Below are 23,496 nucleotides of genomic sequence, written 5' to 3' on the forward strand. Positions count from 1 at the left end.
CTGATTCTACCTGTTCTCATGTCCAGACATGACAAGAGTCTGATTCTACCTGTTCTCATGTCCAGACATGACAAGAGTCTGATTCTACCTGTTCTCATGTCCAGACATGAGATGAGTCTTATTCTACCTGTTCTCATGTCGAGACATGACGTGAGTCTGATTCTACATGTTCTCATGTCCAGACATGAGATGAGTCTTATTCTACCTGTTCTCATGTCTGGACATGACGTGAGTCTGATTCTACCTGTTCTCATGTCCAGACATGAGACCAGGTAGAATCAGACTCTTTTTTTTAATGTTGCAGCTCAGTTTTTGAGAATGTATTTTACCAGAAATACTGGTTGTGCACACGTCCAGCACTTTGTCATGTGTGTGTTTTGTGTTTGTGAGCAGCACCCCACAGCTCTCTGCCCTCCAGAGTACATGGTGTGTTTCCTCCACCGCCTCATAACCGCGGTGAGGGCCAGCTGGGACGACGGCCACAGGAAGAATCCAGGCAGCGTCAGCAGTGAAGGTACAGCTAGCTGTTCTCTTCACGCACTGCGTCCATAACCTGAGTCCCAGTTAAAGAAGGACGCCGTTAACAGCTGTTTGATGAGTGGCAGGTCAGGTGACACTTCTACCTGTTCCTCCCCTTTCAGAGAAGACGACTGTTCTCAGGAGTCACATAAAACCCGATGAAGAATGTGAGGAGTCAGTTTGTTTTATTGCATATGTAGAAGCTTTAAATGCAACGTGAAGGAGAGTTCAGGCCAAAATAACCAAATGAACAGCCAAGCTAAAGCTAAAGGTCGCTAAGATACAAAAAACAGGCAACATGAAACAACAACGACTCAATGAACTGAAATCTCACCAGCCAATACGACGAGAGAGGAGCAGCGCAGCACAGGAGAACACATCTGTTCCTCTTTCACCTGTTGGGGAGGCAACAGTAATGACAGGTGTAGGTTTGCTGTTTTCTCCACCTTCACAGTCTCTCTGTTAGATGGAGCGGAGTTGAGATCGACTGGGTTGAGGAATGACTGAAACTAGCAGGAAAGACAGTGAAGCTCTTTGAAAACTGCTTTTCAACCATAATGAAGGTTGTTTAAGCTTCGTCTCTGCCTCCTCTCTTCTGTTTCATCTTCTCTTCCTGCCTTTTTAATTCTCCTTCCTTCCTTCCTTCCTCCGTCCTCTCTCTCACTGTTTGCTCCATCAGCTTTGTCTCGTACACCACCCTTGATTTTACCACATTAAGCCATCAGCACTCCTAACTGTCTCTCTGTGTCGTCTCTCCCCAGAGGCCTACATCCCTCCACAGCTCTTCTATAATGGCAAGGTGGACTACTTTGACCTGCAGAGACTGGGGGGGCTCCTGTCCCACCTGAAGAAAACACTCAAAGGTTGGTTTGAAAAGGGAGGATGTCTCCATCAGTACAGTAAAGAGATGCAGTGGAGTGCAGTAAAACGCAGTGGAGTGCAGTAAAGAGACACAGTGGAGTGCAGTAAAGAGACGCAGTGGAGTGCAGTAAAAAGATGCAGTAGAGTGCAGTAAAGAGATGCAGTAGAGTGCAGTAAAACGCAGTGGAGTGCAGTAAAGAGACAGTGGAGTGCAGTTAAGAGACACAGTGGAGTGCAGTAAAGAGATGCAGTAGAGTGCAGTAAAGAGATGCAGTAGAGTGCAGTAAAGAGATGCAGTAGAGTGCAGTAAAGAGATGGAGTAGAGTGCAGTAAAAAGATGCAGTGGAGTGTAGTAAAACGCAGTGGAGTGCAGTAAAGAGATGCAGTGGAGTGCAGTAAAACACAGTGGAGTGCAGTAAAGAGATGCAGTGGAGTGCAGTAAAACACAGTGGAGTGCAGTAAAGAGATGCAGTGGAGTGCAGTAAAACACAGTGGAGTGCAGTAAAGAGACACAGTGGAGTGCAGTAAAGAGATGCAGTAGAGTGCAGTAAAGAGATGCAGTAGAGTGCAGTAAAGAGATGGAGTAGAGTGCAGTAAAGAGATGCAGTGGAGTGCAGTAAAACACAGTGGAGTGCAGTAAAGAGATGCAGTGGAGTGCAGTAAAACACAGTGGAGTGCAGTAAAGAGATGCAGTGGAGTGCAGTAAAACGCAGTAGAGCACAGTAAAGAGACAGGGGAGCACAGTAAAGAGACAGTAGAGTGCAGTAAAACACAGTGGAGTAAAAGCAAACAGACTCAGCACAGGATCTTATTATCATAGAAATGTGATGTCAGTGTAAAGTTAAGCTTTTGAGTCTGGATGAACTGCTGAGGACGCTGAATAAAACAGTGAAACTTATGAACTTGAACTCCACTAGAGGAAACAATTTCTTTGTGTTGTCAGAAACAAATACAGGCATGTACTACTCATACCAGATTTATACACTGAGACAGAGAACTACTGAAGGCTTTCACACAGAAGCTCTGCTGTGTTTGCTCATGGCAGGTGTGGCAGACAGGTGTGGCAGCCAGGTGTGTAATGTGGAATGATTCAGTGCCACTGATGATGTCACTCATCTTAACAGCTGTTGGTTCAGACCTTCATGTTCCCCTCAGCTTAGGTTTTTGACCAAATACCTACAGAGCTGTCACTGTCTCATGCTAGCTTTGTCTTTGTGAGCATGTTGGTGTGCTGACTTTAGGCACAGTGGTGCTTTGAGCTAAATGCTAGCATAGAGCTGCTAGCATTTAGCTCAAAGCAACATCTTATTAATTGTGTTCTTATGAACCAAACTGCTCAATAGCTTAGACATGAGATGGTTTATTATCATTGATTGAGGGAAGTCGTTGTGAAGCAGTCGCACTACAAAGCAGCAAGCGTGCGAGTGTAAAGCTGCGTGGTGATTGGTGGGTTTGAGCCCTTTTTCATTCTATAGAAGGAAGCAGCTAATGATCCAGAATGAAAGCAGTAACGAGCGTCTTTCAGGCTTCACAAAGGTGACCAGAGTCACTTCAGCTGGTTTAATCCTGTTTAAAGAAGGAGTGAGACCAGTCACACACCTGTTCCATCATCACAAAGCTGTGGAACAAAGTTCCTTCACCCGTCGCCCTTCATCAGGTCTGAATGAGACTTGGTGTGAATGTTCAGGAGGGACATCGAGGTGTCCTTAATCAGGATGACTCAAAGACAGCCTGAGTTCTAAACCACCATCAGTCCACACCCCGAAACTGGTCAAATCCTGTCCACTGTGTGTGTGTGTGTGTGTGTGTGTGTGTGTGTGTGTGTGTGTGTGTGTGTGTGTGTGTGTGTGTGTGACCTTTACAAAGCTGAAGTTTTGGTCCTTGATCACAGCACTGATCCTGGTTCATCTTTATAGTGTTTGCTGTAACAGAAGTTATTGTGTTTGTGCCAGAGGAAATCGTCCCGTTCTGTCCTCCTGATGTTGCAGCGGGGCTAAAGCTGCTCTTCAGGAGGCATGAAGTCGTGCAGAGAGGATGCGTGTTGTGCTGTATGTGTGTCTATAACTGCTCTGCTTTCACAAACCACAGCTGTCAGACGTCAGGTTCACAGAGCGACGCTGATCTTTCTGCAAACAAAGTCGTGGCTAAAGAGACGTCAAACAGTAGCTGAAAATGCTGTTCACATGTGGCTGTTTGCACATCTGTAAGGACGGCGTGTTTGTCTGCGAGGTTTGTGTGGTTATTCTGCATCCTGTGCAGTGATTCCAGTGGTTTTGTTGGTGATGAAGGCAGCAGCTCCCTCCTCATCACGGCCTGAGTTCTAGCAGCTTGTTTCTGTTCAGTGTACTGTGACTCCTGCAGAGTTTAGTCGGTTGTTAAAGCAGAGTTTCATGCAGAACAATGAGGACTGCCTCATTACTGACTTGCCCCCCTTCACTTTAAGGACTTGTTTGTGACTCTCTGGCGTAACATCCAGTGACCTACCATCCATTTACACATCTGATCTCCTGCCTGGATCAGGAAAGACGCAGGTTAAAGTTGAGCTGCAGTGATTTTCCACCTCAGCGAGTGTTTTTAAAGTAGGACAGAGTGTCTCAGAGTCGTCTGATCAGTGGACTCAGCATCGGCTGAAGACTACAAGTCTGAGGCTTTGACAGGAACAATCTCTGGTTCTGCTGGATCCTGTTTTAAAAAACTGTCAGATTTAGCTCAGGACACAAAATGATGCTGAGGTGCTCTTTAGCATCACGATGCTACATCATATATATATATAGTCATCATGTGTGAGAACAGTCAGACCCCTTCTGAAGGTCACCTGACTCACAGTGTGACCCGAGCTCAAAGAGATGCAGAACAACTACAAAGACACAGAAGAGACTGCAGAGAGTACTGACCGGGACAGAGAGACAGGGACAGAGAGACAGAGACAGAGAGACAGGAGCCCACAGAGAGACAGGAACTGACAGGGACAGAGAGACAGGGACAGAGAGACAGGAGCCCACAGAGAGACAGGAACTGACAGGGACAGAGAGACAGGAACTGTCAGAGACAGGAGCCCACAGAGAGACAGGGACTGACAGAGAGACAGGAACCCACAGAGACAGGGACTGACAGAGAGACAGGAACCCAGAGAGACAGGAAGCCACACAGAGACAGGAGCCCACAGAGAGACAGGGACTGACAGAGAGACAGGAACCCACAGAGAGACAGGGACTGACAGAGAGACAGGAGCCCACAGAGAGACAGGGACTGACAGAGAGACAGGAACCCACACAGAGACAGGAACCCACAGAGACAGGAACCCACAGAGAGACAGGGACCCACAGAGACAGGGACTGACAGAGAGACAGGAACCCACACAGAGACAGGAACCCACAGAGAGACAGGAACCCACAGAGACATGTCTAACCAATTAGAAAGGCCGTCTGACGTGGACACCTGCTGTTTCCACAGATTTACATGTTGTCACAGCCACAGTTGGAGTACATCAGAAATGAAAATGATATAAATACTCTTCTCTCTGTTCAGACTCTTGCTCCTCTTTCCTCTAAACTTTCTGCTCCTCCTCTCTCTCTTTACCTCCATCGCTCCCTCTTTTCTCCTCAGCTGCATCTCTCCACCTGCATTTAATCAAGGCTCGATTAACACCCCCAGCATTTTGCTCCGTTATTTACAGGGTCGTTCATCACCGATCGCTGCCAACCATGATGTCGTGTCATCTGTTAACAGAGCTCGATCTCATTTATTGAGTAACTCACTAATCAATTTGATTGAATGCCGGGCAGAGCTTTCATCTGCATAAAGTACACGTGAGAGGAAGGAAATCCTGCGGGGAGGCTGTGGACTAAAACCTTCACTGAGCTCCTGAAACTCCAGGATCTGGTCTGTAGACCAGAAGACATTCAGCAGGACTAAAGCCTCCTGAGGGGGGCGATGGAGAGTTGAAGGGGAGGCAGAGATACTGCAGGAAGTTGATTCGAGTCAAAAACTTCATCCTCGTCCTCCTCGTCCTCGTCCTCCTGCTCCTCTGCGAACACACAGACATGAAACACGTGGATCTCATTCATTGTGATGTCACTTCCTGAAGAGGTCATTATCTGTGATGATGCAGAACAAACCTCCTCTGACAAACCAGACTAGATCATCCTGAGAATCGTCCTTCAGTATCGCAGTGATGGAGGACACTGCTAACATTAGCTGCTATCAGACTGTTCATGGAGACAGCTTACACACAGGCTTGTTGTCGTTGTGTCTGCACTCATTACTGAGGGGAAAATGACCCACACTGAGCAGCAGCTGATGTGAACATCAGGAGTCTTCAGTTTAGGTTTCGTCTGTTTTCTGCTCCAAAGCTCAGAGTGAAGTCACTTGAATGTTTGTCCAGGTGCTGCTCACAGTGCAGTCTGTCCATCCGTCCGTCCGTCCGTCCTTCGTGCTTTTCATGTGCTTTCTTTCGTGTTGAGCTTTTGTTCCTGTTTTGTTCTTTGGAGACGTGATGATGAATCGTGGTTCAGCCCTTCTCTGTCTGCTGTAGATTAAATCAGACTGAACCTTCTCTTCTGCTCAGCAGCTGAAGTAAACACACAGAATCAGAGTGTTTTAACATCGATGTCTCTTCTTGTGTCTCCAGATGACTTGGCCAGTAAAGCCAACATTATCATCGACCCTGCAGAGATTCAGGCCACGTCTATGGATGACCTGGACGAGGACGAGGAGAGCGGAGCAGCACAGGTTTGTTTTCAGCTTATTATCAGCTCGTAGTGTTTTCAGATGAATCTTAACCTGCGTGTCGAACCACAGAGGCCGTTTGGTGCGGCGGCCATGGGCGGAGCTCTGGCGAGGCCCAGCTGGTTGAGCTCTCCCACTCTGGGTCGGGCCAATCGTTTCCTGAGCACGGCCGCCGTCAGTCTCATGACGCCCAGACGGCCCCTCACGCAGCCGGAGAAGGTGAAAGTTCGTACCCTCGCCGTGGAGCAGAGGACTGAGGAGGACAGTGAGTGATTCAACACAAACCCTACGTTTCCCATAATGAGCCTGGTGACATCACTGTGATGTCATCAGAGCCGCAGAGTAAAGTGAACTGAATATGAGGAGTTTAAACTGACGGATGACGGATGTTGAAAGACTGCACATAAAGTGTCATGTGACATAATGAATACATGAAACACAGTAATAGATTACTCAGCTCCACTGACACTGCTCTCAAACATGTGACCAAACAGCTGTGAAGACGATTAAACTTTGTCCTCCGTTTATCGTGTGTTTGTGTTTGTGGCCGTTAGCTCGCTGCTAAACTGTTAAAGTGCAGAAGTTCTTCTTCTGCTCTTTCCGTCAGTAACTAAACAGCTTCAGGTGCTTCAGCGCCTCCTTCTGGACGGAGGAGGACTGAGCCTGATTTACATTACAGCTCAGTAAACAGACGCAAAGAAGGAATTAACCCTCTGATGAAATAGTCGTCTTATGAACCCTCTTATGAAATAGTAGTCACTCTCTCTGCTGTCAGACATCATTCAGCTCATCACAATCAGTGCTTCTCAGCTGTTTATTGATCTGTTTCTGCTGTGAAGACGACAGGAACTGGACTAATGAGACACTGACTGACTCTGAACTCCGACTTGAAGAAAGTAGCTAGCTGAGCAACAATTAGGCTTCAAACAACCCACAATGCAACACTCTCGGTAGGAGACACATTGAGGTGATTCAGTGTCCTCTTCCCCTTATATTGAGTATGTTCCTGTAACTCAGTGTCAACAGCCTCACATATAGTCGGCGTTACGCTGCAGGTCAGATTATCGTTGCAGGATCTGGGCTTTACCTTCATTAGCAGCTGTTTGTTTATTGACCTCAGCCTCCTCTGAGGACCTTAATCCTTGACTGAGAGTCTTTCCAAAGCCAGCGTGATCCTCCTCCCTCTGGTTCCTGGTCCGAGCCTCTGGACTCCACACCCGCAGCTTCTCATTGTCTTTTGTTTCTCTTTGACCTGAAGTCGAGGGCAGCCACGGTAACGACGGCCTGTTGCTGGGGCGACCGCTGGAGGAGCCCGATCAGCCGATCGCAGACAAGTCCCTCCTGGAGATTGTTGACGGGATCGTGATGATGTACAACCTGAGTGTTCATCAGCAGCTGGGGAAGGTGAGTTTGTGTTTGCTGTGTGTCAGTAAGTCACAGAGACCAGAGGAAGCAGAGAAAACTGTCCCTGCTCCGGGTCTCAGACCGTCTGATGGTTGGTGGACTGTCGGATCGGAGCCTGGCTGGCACTGATCGGTCACATCCAGACGCCTCGGCAACAGTTTCCAAACAGTTTCATCCTCGAGATCAAAGTAAAGTGAATGTTGTTGTGTTGATCAGTCAGAAATTTAAACCTACGAAACAGGACAGGATGGAATAAGAATCATCAGAAACAACGAAGGAAGAAACAAAGTAAAACTGTTGTGTTTACAACAAAATAAGAGGCAAAATGAAGGTTTTCATGCATCACTTTTATTTCCATGAAGTGTTTGTGACTGAATAATCAGAACGTTTTCATCATATTTTGTACATTAGATCTACAAATCTGCATTCACAGTGAACATTCAGGACATCCGATCAGTGAAGCAGATTCTAAACATGTCGTCATCTGGTTTCTAGAAGGGAAACTCATCATGGTTTCAATGGCTTTAGTGCATTAACAACACCGAGGTTTACAGGAAGTACGATCGGCAGCTTCGTCATAGTTTGTCTTTTCATACCTGTGATCAGACAGATTGATGTATAAAATAATGATTACTGATGATTATTTGATTTTCTTCACAATGTACCAGGTTACATGAAGTCAATAATACAAACTGTCCAACCAGAACTCTGAGGCGTGTAAAAGGAACATGAGTTTGTTTCTTCGTCAGATGGTCGTGGTTTCAGACGACGTCCACGAATACGCCGTCGCGCTGAAGGACACCGAGGAGAAGATCGCACGCTGCCCGGCCAGAGTAAGCTCCGCCTGTTTCCTGTTTGATGATGAGTGTGTTGCTCGCTCTTCGTGCTGTCAGTGTGATTCAGCGGTTTGTGTGTCGATATCTGTCACGTCATCAGTCTGCTCTTCATGTCTGTGTGTTCGGATTTGATGTTAGTTATGATTCTCAAAGTGTTTCAGAGGATCTTAATCAGCTCTGTAAAGTGGTCAATGCTGCGGCGCCCCCTGCTGTCAGAACACCTGCATGAACCTGTGCCTTTCACGTCACTCAGTATCTTTACGCCTCTGAGCCTCTGGTACCAGTCTCTCTTTGTATTGCAGTAAAGGAGCAGTGAACATCTCTCTGTTAGCATGCCAGAGTTACTGTCCCCCCTCCCCTCCCCTCATCCATGTTCACGAGCACGAACGCCACTTGCTGATTGGCTGGAATAGTGTGGTGTTTGTTTGCTTTGCATTGACAGGCACACACACAGAATGGACAGACAGCCAATGAGGAGATGACCCCTGAATTTCTCTTCCAGTGAATATCAAGTCTTTCTCCACCTTTAATATTCACGGCTGTAGTTCCATCCTTATCTTTAGTAGTTTGTTGATGGTTGTGAGTCACTTCTTCTATTTGTTGGTGCTCAGTTGAAGATAATTGGCCACAGTCCAGTCAACACACCCGTCAACCTGTTCTAATAGCTCGTCTCATTAGCTTCATGCAGGGCGCTAAGGTGTCACAGCAAACTTTACCGTAGCATGATGGGAGATAAAGTTCTGTAATTATCTGTGCAAGTTCACTCAACAAATAAATGTGTTTGTAGCTTTATGGTAATAAAACTGATGAAGTCGTGCAAAGGGGACGGCTGCTTCCCACACCGCCCAGGCAAACCTTCTTGTTCAAAATGATCCAGTACAACTTGTGATGATCAGATTGTTGGTGGATGAGTTCCATCATCATCATCATCAAACAGCAGGAGTACCTGTGGCTGGGGTTACCTGCTGCTGTACCTGGTAAATGGCCCAAACCTGCAGAATGTCCATTCATGGATAATACGATGAACTCAGAACAGGATGGCTTTCCAGCGCGACAGTCAGAACTGTAACGTCGTGGTTTTCACTGAGACGCCACTCTCCATTTGGGGTGGGGTGACGGCGGCGGGGTGTCTGCTTCATGGTCAACCACCAGTGGTGCTCAGATGTGGAACCTTTCTGGCGACTGCTCTTGTGACCTATAGTGTCTTACGATCAGATGACGCCCTGATTATCTCCTGATGGAGTTTACGTCGGTCTAACAGCAGTTTACGTTCCACCACACGCCGACACTAACCAAGCCCCGACAAGCTCCGGACCTCGGTCTGCATCCGGGCCGATCGGCTCGTCCGCTGGCGGCTGCTGGTCACACTGAATTCAGAAAATATGCACATCTACCGTTACTCAGCATTGGGAGAGTCCGGTCCGTCCTGACAGTCATCGTCGATTATCCTGCTGTAAGTCGTAGTTCACCTGTTCTGCAGAAACTGATGCTGTCCTTTCCACTCTGGACCCGCCATCAAACCGCTCAGCTCTCAGGCTGGTGGGTGGTGAAAACTACTCAGCACACCACCAGGATGAAGCTGTCATTCGTGGACGACCTCTATACCTGGGGGTTCAGGAAAGAGGCCACCAGGATCATTGGAGACCCGGATCACCTCAGCCACAAACTGTTCTGCCTGCTGTATCGCAGCATCCGGGTCTGCAGGACCGGCTCAGGGACCGCGTCATCCTGCAGACCATGAGACTGTTGAACTCTGGAGCTCTCAACTTCTTTCCTGTCACTTCACTCACACTGCACAGGTGCACTTCACCTGTGTACTACTTTTATTTACCGTTACTACCTGCTGACCCCTCTGTGCACATACTCTGTATATTTTAGCTGGTACTGCCGGCTCACATCACAGTCTACAGTACAGATATTTATTTCACTGCTGCTGACGAGCTGCTGGAGCGTCACAGTACAGTGTTTATATGCATTAGCTGTCTTCTCTTTAATCACCTGCGTTTACCACATTACAGTTTATTCATGTACGCACTGCTGTGCACTATTCACCCACAGTATATCATTTTATTGTACATATATTTTATCGTCTGCACTGTTTGTCTCGTTTCTGATTCTTTTTCTCATTTACTCCTGTGATTTTCTTTTTAAACATATTGTTTGAATGCAGCCTGAGAACAAGAATTTCATCCATTCAGTTTCCACTGCTTCAGTGTTACTGTTCATGTGCACAAGACAAATAAAGTTGTAAAACTTGCAGTATTTATGTAAAAGACTTTAACCCTCTGTTGGTGATCACGTCACTGCTGTAGGTTCCATTTATTATTCAGATTCTAATAATTACTGTTAGCTTTGTACAGCAAGCGGACACATCACAGGTCTGATCCAGTTCATGGATAATCGTCTGATATCAGGATTTTATCTTTTCTGTTCGAGCTGTAGAAACATCTTCAGAAAACTTTATCAAATGTTGAGGTTGTGGTTCAGGAGGCAGAGTGGTTGTCCACCAAGGTGGTCGACGGTCCCATCCGCGGCTCCTCCAGCCGGCTCGGCCAGGCGTCGTCGTACCGACACACAGATCTTTGTTGGCAGTGTTTGCCGCCTCCACTGTTCCCAGTGACCCCCCAGGCAGTGGGATGCAGGAGGATCCCCGGTGAGACGGTGATAACACGCTGTCTTTTCTGTCCCGCAGAGACCAGACATCCTGGAGGAGCTCCAGAAAAGCCAGAAGGTTTTTGCAGAGAAGCTGAACCACCTCAGCAGGAGACTGGCCTGGATCAACGCCACCATCTACTCCAAGGTGATCCAGCCGAGCCTGCCAGCGTTCGGCTCGTTCACTCTCGTCTGCTCTAACAGAAAAGCAGAAGGACCTCACTCAGATGTAGCTTTGACTTGTTGCTGCTTCTCTTTCTCTGCTGATCTTCACTTTGTGGTTGTTGTGTTTGTGTGGAGCTCAGGAAGACTCGCGGCCGCTTCAGGGAAGCTAAAGGGCTGCAGGTAAAGACTAACTGTCTGTGTCCGTCTGCGCAGGACAAGATGTTGGATGTGTACTGGCTGCTGTGCGTTTGCATTCGGACCATCGAACACGCCGACAACACGGGCTCTTTGTTCGCCTTTGCTCCAGAGTTCTACCTCAACGTGGCCATGAATGCGTACAGCGCCCTGAAGAACTACTTCAGCCCTGCTAACAGCATGGAGGAGCTCCCAGGTAAAGCACAGGAACCGTCAGCTTTCCTCTGACACACCTACAGATAAAGTCCAGGTAGACAAACACACTGAGGGCTGAAATGACCTGCAGACATGATCAATGTCTGGAAGAGAGTTTGTATGAAGAAGAGCGGTTGGATATAAAGGCCTGGTTCTCTCTGCCTGAATGACCTCGCTGTCATTAGCTGCTCATGCAAAGAGACATGTCCAACCGGATTCCAGGTGTGTTTGACCTGCTAGAATCTGATTCTGGACACCACACGTCTGTAAGATTTCGTTGTTTTCAGACCAGTCAGTTGGACGCTGATCAATAATCCACATCTGAATAAAATATGCTTCTGTTCAGACTCTTGTAATCCTAAAATGCAGAGTAATGCAGCGTCGATGGGATGGATGGCAGAGATGATGGTGAACGTTCATAAAGATGCTTCCATGAGTTCAGAGCTGGAGGTGTTAACGTGCACTAACAGTAACGTTGGGTTTAATCACATTGAATGTGTTATTGTTGTGGTGTTAGTCCGACACGTACATGAGAGCTGAGTTATAGTCAGAGACTCGTGGTCTCCTCTCATGACATCAGTGTGGTCGATATAATGAAACACAGCAGATGCCAACCTGCTAACAGCTAATTCAGCAGACTGTTACTGAGACACTTTGAATAAATGTGAACAAACACAGACTAAAAAACAAGTCTGAAGACGTAGCTCACAGCTGACTCACTCCACTCAGTCAATGGCAGCATTAAACTTCCTGTGCACGACCCCCAAAGCATCATGGGAACTGTAGGGTGAGTAGAAGTCCGACAGAGTGCTACCAGGTGCTTTATTAATGCATTAATCTTGACATTTTCTATGATGCACCGTCAGCATGTTGTGGACATGATGAAGACTCTCTGTCCTCACACACACATCGATTTATCGACTCCTCCCACATTCAGAGCGCACGCTAACACTGCGTCATATGCACTTTGTTTCAGCTTTTCAGTGTGAGCTGATGAAGAGTCCACATTGATTTAATGTGTGTGTGAGCTGAAGATCAGTCGACTTCATGAATGTGTGTTTACGTCCTCAGGCTACGAAGAAACCTTGACTCAACTCGCTGCTATCCTCGCCAAGCACTTTGCAGATCCTCGAATAGTAGGCACAGGTAACACACACACACACACACATGCACAGAGACACACACACACACACAGACACACACATAGAGGCACACACGCATACACTGACACACACACACACACACACACACACACACACACACACACAGAGGCACACACAAAGGGAACACACACACACACACACACAGACAAACACACACAGACACACACATAGAGGCACACACGCATACACTGACACACACACACACACACACACACACACACACAGACACACACACACACATAGAGGCACACACAAAGGGAACACACACACACAGACAAACACACACAGACACACACATAGAGGCACACACGCATACACTGACACACACACACACACACACACACAGACACACACACACACACACACAGTTCATAATGGAGGTCATGTGGTTCAGATCCAGATCTGCCTGATTAGATCTGAGTTCATATGTCAGAGCCTGTTTCCTGTCAGCTGGCAGCTCGTGCTTCGACAAAACAGACAGAGCTGGTCAGGCGCAGGTGTGGGTCTGGATTCAGGTCAAGGTCTAGAGAGACCACAATCCTGTGTGTCTCTCTGTGTGTGTGTATGTGTTCTTCACACCTGTTGTAAAGTCTCCATTGAAAGTTGAGCCTTTCCTGTAACACCTTGACGTTCATGTCACATGACCTCTGACGGGTTGAGTCTCATCCTTCGTTAAGCGCAGGAAGTTGTTGTTGGGTTGTTGATCACATTTTCGTCTTCTCTTCCTGGCAGATATCAAAGACTCTCTGATGCAGGCCCTGGCCAGCTACGTCTGTTACCCACAATCCCTCAGGGCAGTGGAGAGGATCCCAGAGGAACAGTGAGTGTTTGTGTTTCTGCTATTGGTTTGGGTTTCTTCAGTTATGTCTCTGATTGGTCCGTTCGTTGGTGACAGGTGATTGTGATTGGGTCTGAAAGGCTCAGAACACATGATTGGATGAAGGAGAGTAACACCTGGACTCAGGAACAGTTTGACTGTTGATGATTCATTCTAGTTCATTGACAGAGTTCAGACTTTTTAGAATCAGGGTTGTAAAAGAGAAATACACACGAAGCCAGAGTGAGCGTCAGTTACGGTGCTCTCGACTCGAGCCGAGCCGAGCCGGGCCGGGCCGAGTCATGAAGCCATATATAATGAATCAGCTCTTTGTCTGTTCTTCCAGTGAATAAATGAGTGATGGGTTGGAGTCAGACATGGCTGCTCCTGCCGTGTGCTGACGGGTGTTTGTTGTCATTTCAGACGTGTTGCCATGATGAGGAATCTGCTGGCTCCCTATGAACAGAGACCCTGGGCTCAGACCAACTGGATCCTGGTCAGACTGTGGAGGGTGAGCACGTACACACACACACGACCTGTGTCACCACACATACAGTGATAACTGAGCTCGTTTGCAGTTGGAGGCGTCCTGTCAACACTCTGACAGGTGTGAGGAAGGATGGAGGTCAGCGGGAAACGTTCTCGTTGAGCTGTCGGGGGACATCCTTCCTGTGGATGTTAGCATTGTTAGCTAACATGGCTGCAGACTGTAGCCTGGCTCAGTATCTGTAGGAGAGCTACATGGCTGTAATAGTGGAATGTAATTATGTACATTTACTAAAGTACTATGCTTTTGATGTACTTGTACCCTAGGGTTTCTCTGTTATGAAGTAACATTAGTAATGGGGGACTTTGACTGTTTCAGTTTTACCTGAGTGAAGGCTTCTGCTCCACCTGAGCTGCTGTCTGAGCTCTTTGTGCTGTCTTTCAGGGTTGTGGTTTCGGCTACAGATACACTCGTCTTCCTCACCTGCTGAAAACCAAACCCGAGGACGCCAACCTGCCCAGCCTGCAGAGTAGGTGCTGTTGATTGGTTCAGGTTGTGGCCGTCTGTGTTGCTGTCTGTCGTTCTGTCTGTGGGCAGCAGGGAGGCGTGAATGAGTGTGTCGGGTGGTGTGAGTGAACGGTCCACACTGTCTCACCTCGTTCTTCTGTGTCTGTCTCTTGTGTTTTGTCCTTTCTGTCCATCCACTCGTTCAGGTTTGATCCTTGTTTTCTTTCAGGGATTTCCATAAATAAATCGAGGCCGTGACTTCCTGTCTGCACCCGCTTCATTTTACCTACGCCTCGTTTGATTTATGACTCTAATTAACTGTGTGGAAGAGTGTGTGTGTGTGTGTGTCTGTGTGTGTGTGTGAGAGACTCTGTGTCTCTGTGTGTGTGTGTGTCTGTGTGTGTGTGTGAGAGACTCTGTGTCTCTGTGTGTGTGTGTTTGTGTGTGTGTGTGTGTGTCTCTGTGTGTGTGTGTGTGTGAGACTGTGTGTCTCTGTGTGTGTCTCTGTGTCTCTTTGTGTGTCTCTGTGTTTCTGTGTGTGAGTGTGAGACTGTGTGTGTGTGTGTGTGTGTCTGTGTCTCTGTCTCTCTCTGTGTCTCTCTGTGTCTCTGCGTCTCTGTGTGTCTCTGTGTGTTTCTTTCTGTGTCTCTGTGTCTCAGTGTCTCTCTCTGTGTCTCTGTGTGTCTCTCTGTGTCTCTGTGTCTCTGTGTGTGTCTCTGTGTCTCTCTCTGTGTCTCTGTGTCTCTGTGTGTGTCTCTGTGTCTCTGTGTCTCTGTGTGTGTCTCTGTGTCTCTCTCTGTGTCTCTCTGTGTCTCTCTGTGTCTCTGTGTCTCTGTGTGTGTCTCAGTGTCTCTCTCTGTGTCTCTGTGTGTCTCTGTGTGTCTCTGTGTCTCAGTGTCTCTCTCTGTGTGTCTTAGTGTCTCTCTGTGTGTCTCTCTGTGTGTGTCTCTGTGTCTCTGTGTGTGTCTCTGTGTGTGTCTCTGTGTCTCTGTGTCTCAGTGTCTCTCTCTGTGTGTCTTAGTGTCTCTCTGTGTGTGTCTCTCTGTGTCTCAGGAACCTGTTTGTTGGTTTCCTCCAGTTTCGACACTCGTTGATCTGATTGATCTCTGTAGGAAGAAGTTGATGTTGTGTTGGACTGAAGTCATTTCGACACATCACGCCTGAATGCTCATTATTCAATCATGTGTTTTTAGAAGTAATTAGAAAGTAGTTTTCATTGTAATTTTACCATGATAAAACTGACATTCTACAGACAAACGAATCAGAACCAAAGTTTCTCTCTAACCTTTCTTCAATCTGCACACAAACCTGAGTCTAAAAACAACAAATCACTGTTTCACAGGCCTCATGTGGCCTCAACTATTACAAGATATAACGAGTGTTAACGAGTGAGCTTCAGAGGAGCTGGTAGGTGGGTTTTATTCCCTTTGGACAGAGCCAGGCTAGCTGTTTCCCTTCATGCTTCTTCATGCTAAGCTAAACTAACCAGCTGCTGTAGCATCATATATATTTTTTGAAGTACCTCAAGGGTCAATCCTCGGTCCTGTTTTATTTTCCCTCTGCTTGCTCCCTTTGGATATTATTATCATCATGGCACCTCATCACAACATCACTTTATGCTGATGACATGCAGCTGAATCTTCCAGTAAGGTCCGCTAAGCTTGGAGCAGTGAGCTGCTCTCATTACGGGAACGTCAAGGTCACACCGGAACCAGAATGGCTACTGGTTTCCACCAGTTTCCCCTTAGCATTCTGACTAACGACCATGTTTCGCGTAATTCTATTAACACAAACGCTGCGTTCACGTTTCCACTCATATTATCCACCAATAGAACGCTGAGATTCTCCAGAACGTCTTCATTCAAACCACTTCAAGATACAATCACAACCGAAGAAACGCCAACAGCAGACAAACGAGCGTTTATAAAACTGAGGCAACTCACCGATGACGTCTGTCAGTGATCCACAGATCAATAAAACATCCACGAAGGTCCAGAAGATCCACTGCAGTAAAGATATTTAGTCCAGAACACGATGATAATCCACAGGAAGATGTTTTCTGCTTTAAATCAGCAGGCCGTGAGCTCGTCTTCTGTGTTTTAACCGCTGTGACTTCAGGAAACAGATTCAAAGATCAGCCACCTCGTCTCCAGTTAGTTTGGGGCATGGCAGGATTCAAAGCCATTGAAATGTTGAAGATGCTGGCGTTCAGCTGCTTATTTACAGCTCTGGCACCTCAAATCAAGGATTTCACTGCTAATACGGATATTATACATAGTTTGAAGTGATAAATATAGTAAATGGCCTCAATGTAAAGATAAGTAGCCAAAATACATTAAATATGAATATGAATTTAGATTTCATGAATATAAATACAAATATTTATGTTGATAAATTTGTTGTAAATTGACTTATTTTTGAGAAAACTAGCACACCATTAGAGAAAAAATGAAAATATTCAGTCTTTATGCTAAGCTAGGCTAACCACGCCACGACCTGAACAACATGTTTTTGTAGGCACAGAGATGATAAAGACGCTGATCTGGGCGGGGGACTCAGGCCTTGGTTTGGTGTGAAGCATGTTTTCTGTGTCATCGACCTCTTTCTGCTCCTCTGCTTCTTTTCCACTTAATCGTGATTTTCTGCTTCCTGCATGATAATTGACTTTCATCTGTGTGCCTTCTCATTTGCATGTCTTTCAGGGGATCTGTCCATTGCTAGTTTCCAAAGTAAGTTCTTTTCCATCTCCCCGTTTTTGTTTGGCTGTCTTCATTTATTTTTGCTCTTTTGATCACAGCGGTCGGCTTTGTTCGGAGCTCAGTCTCACACAGCCTCAGCCTCATCAGGTAGTTGGTAGATGTAATGATGACCAGTTAACGTACGACATCCCATAATCAACACACATGTTATCTGTCTGTTTTCTAGTTCATGAAATGTACATGTGAATGGTTCAGTCCGAGTGCAGGAAGCTGCTGTCTGCTGACCCGAGAGGACGAGCGTTGTCGCTGCTAAATAAACCCCCACTGACCCTCAGAGGAGGATTCAGATCGTTAAATGAATAATTAACGAGAAGATTCTGTTGAGATGTCACTTAAACAAGCTTCAGCAGTAGATCCCCTGGTTTTCCATCCAAATGTCAAAATGAGGTTACAGATGAATGTAAAGAGTGAGGTGAAGGCCTGTGCTGGGAGAATGTAACTGAGTAGATTTACCTGCTCATCAGTTACTACAGCTGTGAGGTGACTGTGTTGCAGTATGAGGTATCATGAAGTGATGAAGGTTCCAGAGGTCGTTCCTTCAGCAGCAGTTTGACCTTTCAGATAATAAACCGTCTTTCAGGCTTCAGAGACGTTTGATTCTTGTGGGAAGCTGTCGGCGGAGGACAGAGAGGACAAGCTGGGATTATTAGACTTAATGAACACTTGACTCCAGTGTTCCCATCACGTCTCCCACTGGAGAGCTTTCCCTTTTCCTCTCCACACACTGTTTGTCTTCCTCCTCCTCCTCCTCCTCTCTGTGTTCCCTTCCTGCTTGTCGCCCTCTCTGCTCCTGTTAATCCTGTTCCTCTCACCTGTCCTGTGTTTCCTGATCGTCTTTGTTGTCCTCCTTCTTGTCCCTTGTGTCTCAGAATGATGAGGATGGTGACCTGCTGTAAACGTCTTCTCTGCTGTTGTGACTCTTAAAGTCTCGTCTCATTGGTCACATCTGTTTATGTGTTTGTTGTTTTAATTAAAGGGAACTAACATCTGCAGTCCTGAACAGATGTTCCAGAATCACTGCGAAACTAAATGTGAATGTTTGTAAAGGAACCAACTGCATCACACACAGAGGCAAGACAGACAGCTGACAGACAGACAACTGACAGACAGACAACTGACAGACAGACAGCTGACAGACAGCTGACAGACAGACAACTGACAGACAGACAGCTGACAGACAGACAACTAACAGACAGACAACTAACAGACAGACAGCAGACAGACAGACAGCTGACAGACAGCTGACAGACTGACAACTGACAGACAGACAACTGACAGACAGACAGCTGACAGACAGCTGACAGACAGACAACTGACAGACAGACAACTGACAGACAGACAGCAGACAGACAGACAGACAGACAGACAACTGACAGACAGACAACTGACAGACAGCAGACAGACAGACAACTGACAGACAGACAACTGACAGACAGACAGCTGACAGACAGACAGCAGACAGACAGACAGCAGACAGACAGACAACTGACAGACAGCTGACAGACAGACAGACAGACAGACAGACAGACAGACAGCTGAAAGACAGACAACTGACAGACAACTGACAGACAGACAGCTGACAGACAGACAGACAGCTGACAGACAGCTGACAGACAACTGACAGACAGCTGACAGACAACTGACAGACAGACAGACAGACAACTGACTGATAACAGACACTATTGATCGATTGATCTTCATCAGAACAGTTTTTACATTGTTCTCCTGTTCCTACCTCAGGACTAGCTGTTCTGGTGTTGTCACTGATATGTTTCAGTCCTGGTTCAGTCTTTCTCCAGCTCCAGTTCTCTTACCTGCTGCTCCTCTGAGGAGTAAAAACATGCTGTTAAAATCATGTCTCCGTCCTCTGTCCTCTGTCCTCTGCCTCCGCTGCGGCTCACCTTCTTCCTCTTCCCTCGTCCGATTGGTTCAGAGCCGTGTCCGTCGCTGCTGCTGCAGAGACACATGGCGGAGCTGCTGAGCACGGACAAAGACATGGCCGCCTCGTTCCTCAACAGCGTCCTGAACCAGCTCAACTGGGCTTTCTCCGAGTTCATCGGCATGATCCAAGAGGTGAGCCCGCATGTTCACGTCATACTCTTGCGTTGTGTTAATATGATCACCACAGACTCATTTCAGTTGGCATCCAGACACGGCATTATTGGTCCTGGTTTATGAAACACACATATATATAGTCAGTCCCCGTCGCAGCGGCGCGCGCACACACACACACATTCCGGTCTGAAATAAAAACGAGGGAAAACCAATTAACTAACACAAAAGAAAACAAAAGAAAATTACGTCAACTTTTTATAAAAAAAAGGAACGTGCTCAACCATTATGAGAGCAAACATAAATTAAAGTACACATTTAACAACAAAAACCAAGTTTAATATGGACAAACAGCGGAGCTCCTGGTGTTCATACATACCCAGAGGACGGCGAGGTGCAACTGTTGCTATCCTCCGGGTTGCACTACACCAGGTAGCAGGGCTGCTGCCTTCAATGACCCTTGGACAACCTAAATGTGTATGTGTGTATGTGTTATTAAAATGGCAAGTGGAATCATACCACTACTTTAACTCCGTTACACTGAATCAGCTGAAACCGCACACCTGTGTACTGAGCTCAGGAGAAGCAGTGTTTCCAAACCTGCAGTGGATCTCAGGGGATGTGAGTTGATTTATGGCTGCTGCTCTGTTGAATGATGGACAGGAGAGAGAGGAAACAGAAAAACTGACACAGGACCTGCAGCACGGCCCTCCATGAGGTCCAAGGTCCTTCAGTCATCAGGTCTCCTGAAAGCAGAGCAGAAAGGTTCAGCAGCTGACAGTCGGGTCTGCAGGGGCAGCGCTCAGTCTCAGTGTTAGAGGACAGCATAGAGGGGCGGTTGTGTTTGTTCCCTCTGATGACATGACTCAGTAACTCGCTGTCAATCATCTGCACTTTGTCTTCTGATTGGTTCCTGCGTGGAGATCTGCTGATTCCAGCTCAGCAGTTTGATAGAAAAACCTTTCACAGCATTTCACTCCTAAAAGAGACAGCTTTGTCTCTGTCCTCGCTAGCAGTCTGTCTTTCTGTCTGTCTGTCTACATGTCTGTCTGTCCACTCGTCTGTCTGTCTGTCTCTCTGTCTGTCTCTCTGTGTGGCTGTCTCATATCTGTGTGTCTGTCTTGATGTTCCCCTCAGGATTAACTGAAATAACTTATTTGATCTTTTTGTCTAGCGCCACCATCAGGTCAACCTCTGCCTGTAAACGAGGACGGGACAGCAGAAGTTGTAGAACGTGTTTTTTCAGCCTTTCTTGTGTTTTTGTGACGACTGTTCAGATTAATGTGGATTTTCTTTCGTCTTTGTTTTTTCTCCTCTCCTTCATCTTCGTCACCTGTCCTTCTCTCTTCTGTCCATCAGATCCAGCAGGCTGCAGAACGTCCGGAGAGAAACTTTGTGGACACTCGTCAGCTGAAGGTAATCACACATCCTGTCACGTGACCCTGTGACATCAGCTGTCTGACTCTGAAGTCATAGCTCTGCTGCTGGATACGAGTCTTCATCAGTACCGATGCTTCGCTTCAGCTTCTTCTGCTGAACTGATGCCGTCAAGCTTCTGCTTTGTAAAACAAATCCTACAGCTCTCCGGTTCTTAAAGGTCCAGGTCAGGTGAAGCTTAGGGTCACCTGTGGATGAATGTGTTGAGGCTCACCTGCCTCCTGCAGATCAGCTGACCTGTAGCTTCACCTTGTTAAACCTTGTTCCAGGTGTGCGCGACCTGCTTCGACCTGTCGGTCAGCCTGCTGCGAGTGCTGGAGATGACGGTCACTCTGGTGCCAGAGATCTTCCTGGACTGGTCCCGCCCCTCTGCAGAGCTGCTCCTCAGACGATTGGCTCAGGTGAGGAAACGTTCTGCTTGTAAAAAAAAAAAAAAGTTGAGAGAGAGAGAGAGAGAGCAACTGCAACAACAGCAACAGAAGAAGAAAACTGATCAGTGTTCGATCGTTTCCTGCAGCTGCTGAACCAGGTGTTAAACAGAGTGACAGCAGAGAAGAACCTGTTCGATAGAGTGGTCAACCTGAGACTGCCAGGTACGCACGCACGCGCGCACACACACACACACACACACACACTCTCTCACACTCCTACAGTCTCATCTATGTAATGTCCTCTCAACTGATGTGTGTGTGTGTGTGTGTGTGTGTGTGTGTGTGTGTGTGTGTGTGTGTGTGTGTGTGTGTGTGCGTGCATGTGCGTGTGTGTGCGTGCAGGTCTGGAGAGTGTAGACCACTACCCCATCCTGGTAGCTGTGACAGGGATCCTGGTCCGGATCCTGGTGGACGGGCACAGACAGGGGTAAGATGTTTCCTTTTGGTGTGTTTGACTGTCATCTAGATGTTTACCCATAATGCACCTGTTGCCTGCTTGTTCACGTCCTCGCTGTCAGTTTAGTGATGGTCACACCTGTCCGTCCACGATCCGGCAGTGAATAGAAACGTGAATCAAACATCCAGGTGTGTTTTCAGTCTGTCCATCGGCGACACGGTTAAAGTGAAGAGTTCAGCTTCAGTTCAGGACCTCCAGGAAACAGTCTGTCAGTCTGTCAGCGCCGGTCTGGCTGTGACTCTCAGGAGGTCGCACTCACGGCTCGGAGGCTGCCATCAGTTCTGGTCTGAACGAGATCACGTGATCTCCAACTACTATCTTCGGCTGCAGCTTTGTGGTTTGTTGTTTGTTCCTCAGTGCAGGCGTTCAACTGTGGGTCAGCTAACATGTTGCTGTGTGTTAGCTAACAGAGAACATGTTGCTGTGTGTTAGCTGACAGAGAACATGTTGCTGTGTGTTAGCTGACAGAGAACATGTTGCTGTGTGTTCGCTGACAGAGAACATGTTGCTGTGTGTTAGTTAACAGAGAACATGTTGCTGTGTGTTAGCTGACAGAGAACATGTGTGTTAGCTGACAGAGAACATGTTGCTGTGTGTTAGCTGACAAAGAACATGTTGCTGTGTGTTAGCTGACAGAACATGTGTGTTAGCTGACAGAGAACATGTTGCTGTGTGTTCGCTAACAGAGAACATGTTGCTGTGTGTTAGCTGACAGAACATGTGTGTTAGCTAACAGAGAACATGTTGCTGTGTGTTAGCTGACAGAGAACATGTTGCTGTGTGTTAGCTGACAGAACATGTGTGTTAGCTGACAGAGAACATGTTGCTGTGTGTTAGCTGACAGAGAACATGTTGCTGTGTGTTCGCTAACAGAGAACATGTTGCTGTGTGTTAGCTGACAGAACATGTGTGTTAGCTAACAGAGAACATGTTGCTTTGTGTTCGCTAACAGAGAACATGTTGCTGTGTGTTAGCTGACAGAACATGTGTGTTAGCTAACAGAGAACATGTTGCTGTGTGTTCGCTAACAGAGAACATGTTGCTGTGTGTTAGTTAACAGAGAACATGTTGCTGTGTGTTAGCTGACAGAGAACATGTTGCTTTGTGTTCACTGTCAGAGAACATGTTGCTGTGTGTTAGCTGACAGAGAACATGTTGCTGTGTGTTAGCTGACAGAGAACATGTTGCTGTGTTAGCTAACAGGGAACATGTTGCTGTGTGTTAGCTGACAGAGAACATGTTGCTGTGTGTTAGCTGACAGAGAACATGTTGCTGTGTGTTAGCTGACAGAGAACATGTTGCTTTGTGTTCACTGTCAGAGAACATGTTGCTGTGTGTTAGCTGACAGAGAACATGTTGCTGTGTGTTAGCTAACAGGGAACATGTTGCTGTGTGTTAGCTGACAGAGAACATGTTGCTGTGTGTTAGCTGACAGAGAACATGTTGCTGTGTGTTAGCTAGCAGAGAACATGTTGCTGTGTGTTAGCTAACAGAGAACATGTTGCTGTGTGTTAGTTAACAGAGAACATGTTGCTGTGTGTTAGCTAACAGAGAACATGTTGCTGTGTGTTAGCTAACAGAGAACATGTTCCTGTGTGTTAGCTAACAGAGAACATATTGCTGTGTGTCAGGTGTCGATGCATCAGCAGGTCTCTCTGAACAGAGTTTCAGTCCTGAGTATCACCTGCGACAGAGCGAAGGACTCTGTGAAGGTCTGTTTGTGGATCAGCGTTGAACGGTGGTGAGAAGCTTGTTGTAACAGTCGTGGGAGAGGGCCCCTTCAGGCCACCGTACTTTAAAGTGTGTCCACTGTGTGCTTGTGTGGAGGATT

The 23,496-nt window shown here is 47.0% G+C and overlaps 1 protein-coding gene across 2 annotated transcripts in view; it reads left to right on the forward strand.

Annotated features, from left to right (window-relative positions):
- The window catches only part of LOC121614608 (E3 ubiquitin-protein ligase RNF123), an 86,925-nt gene that overhangs the window by 12,296 nt on the left and 51,133 nt on the right, over positions 1 to 23,496 (forward strand). For both annotated transcript variants that reach the window (XR_006007237.1, XM_041948583.1), the window contains exons 20-36: positions 394 to 514; positions 1,281 to 1,382; positions 6,011 to 6,111; positions 6,181 to 6,373; positions 7,367 to 7,512; positions 8,262 to 8,345; positions 11,041 to 11,148; positions 11,379 to 11,556; positions 12,627 to 12,701; positions 13,451 to 13,538; positions 13,959 to 14,046; positions 14,467 to 14,551; positions 19,222 to 19,361; positions 20,700 to 20,756; positions 21,047 to 21,178; positions 21,295 to 21,370; positions 21,551 to 21,635. Coding sequence is in view for 1 of the 2 variants with exons in the window: in XM_041948583.1 (XP_041804517.1) it covers positions 394 to 514; positions 1,281 to 1,382; positions 6,011 to 6,111; positions 6,181 to 6,373; positions 7,367 to 7,512; positions 8,262 to 8,345; positions 11,041 to 11,148; positions 11,379 to 11,556; positions 12,627 to 12,701; positions 13,451 to 13,538; positions 13,959 to 14,046; positions 14,467 to 14,551; positions 19,222 to 19,361; positions 20,700 to 20,756; positions 21,047 to 21,178; positions 21,295 to 21,370; positions 21,551 to 21,635 (1,859 nt within the window). In the remaining variant the exon portion in view is untranslated. The remainder of the gene's footprint in view (positions 1 to 393; positions 515 to 1,280; positions 1,383 to 6,010; positions 6,112 to 6,180; positions 6,374 to 7,366; positions 7,513 to 8,261; positions 8,346 to 11,040; positions 11,149 to 11,378; positions 11,557 to 12,626; positions 12,702 to 13,450; positions 13,539 to 13,958; positions 14,047 to 14,466; positions 14,552 to 19,221; positions 19,362 to 20,699; positions 20,757 to 21,046; positions 21,179 to 21,294; positions 21,371 to 21,550; positions 21,636 to 23,496) is intronic.

This window comes from Chelmon rostratus, chromosome 2 (assembly GCF_017976325.1).
Source record: "Chelmon rostratus isolate fCheRos1 chromosome 2, fCheRos1.pri, whole genome shotgun sequence".
NCBI lineage: Eukaryota > Metazoa > Chordata > Actinopteri > Chaetodontiformes > Chaetodontidae > Chelmon > Chelmon rostratus.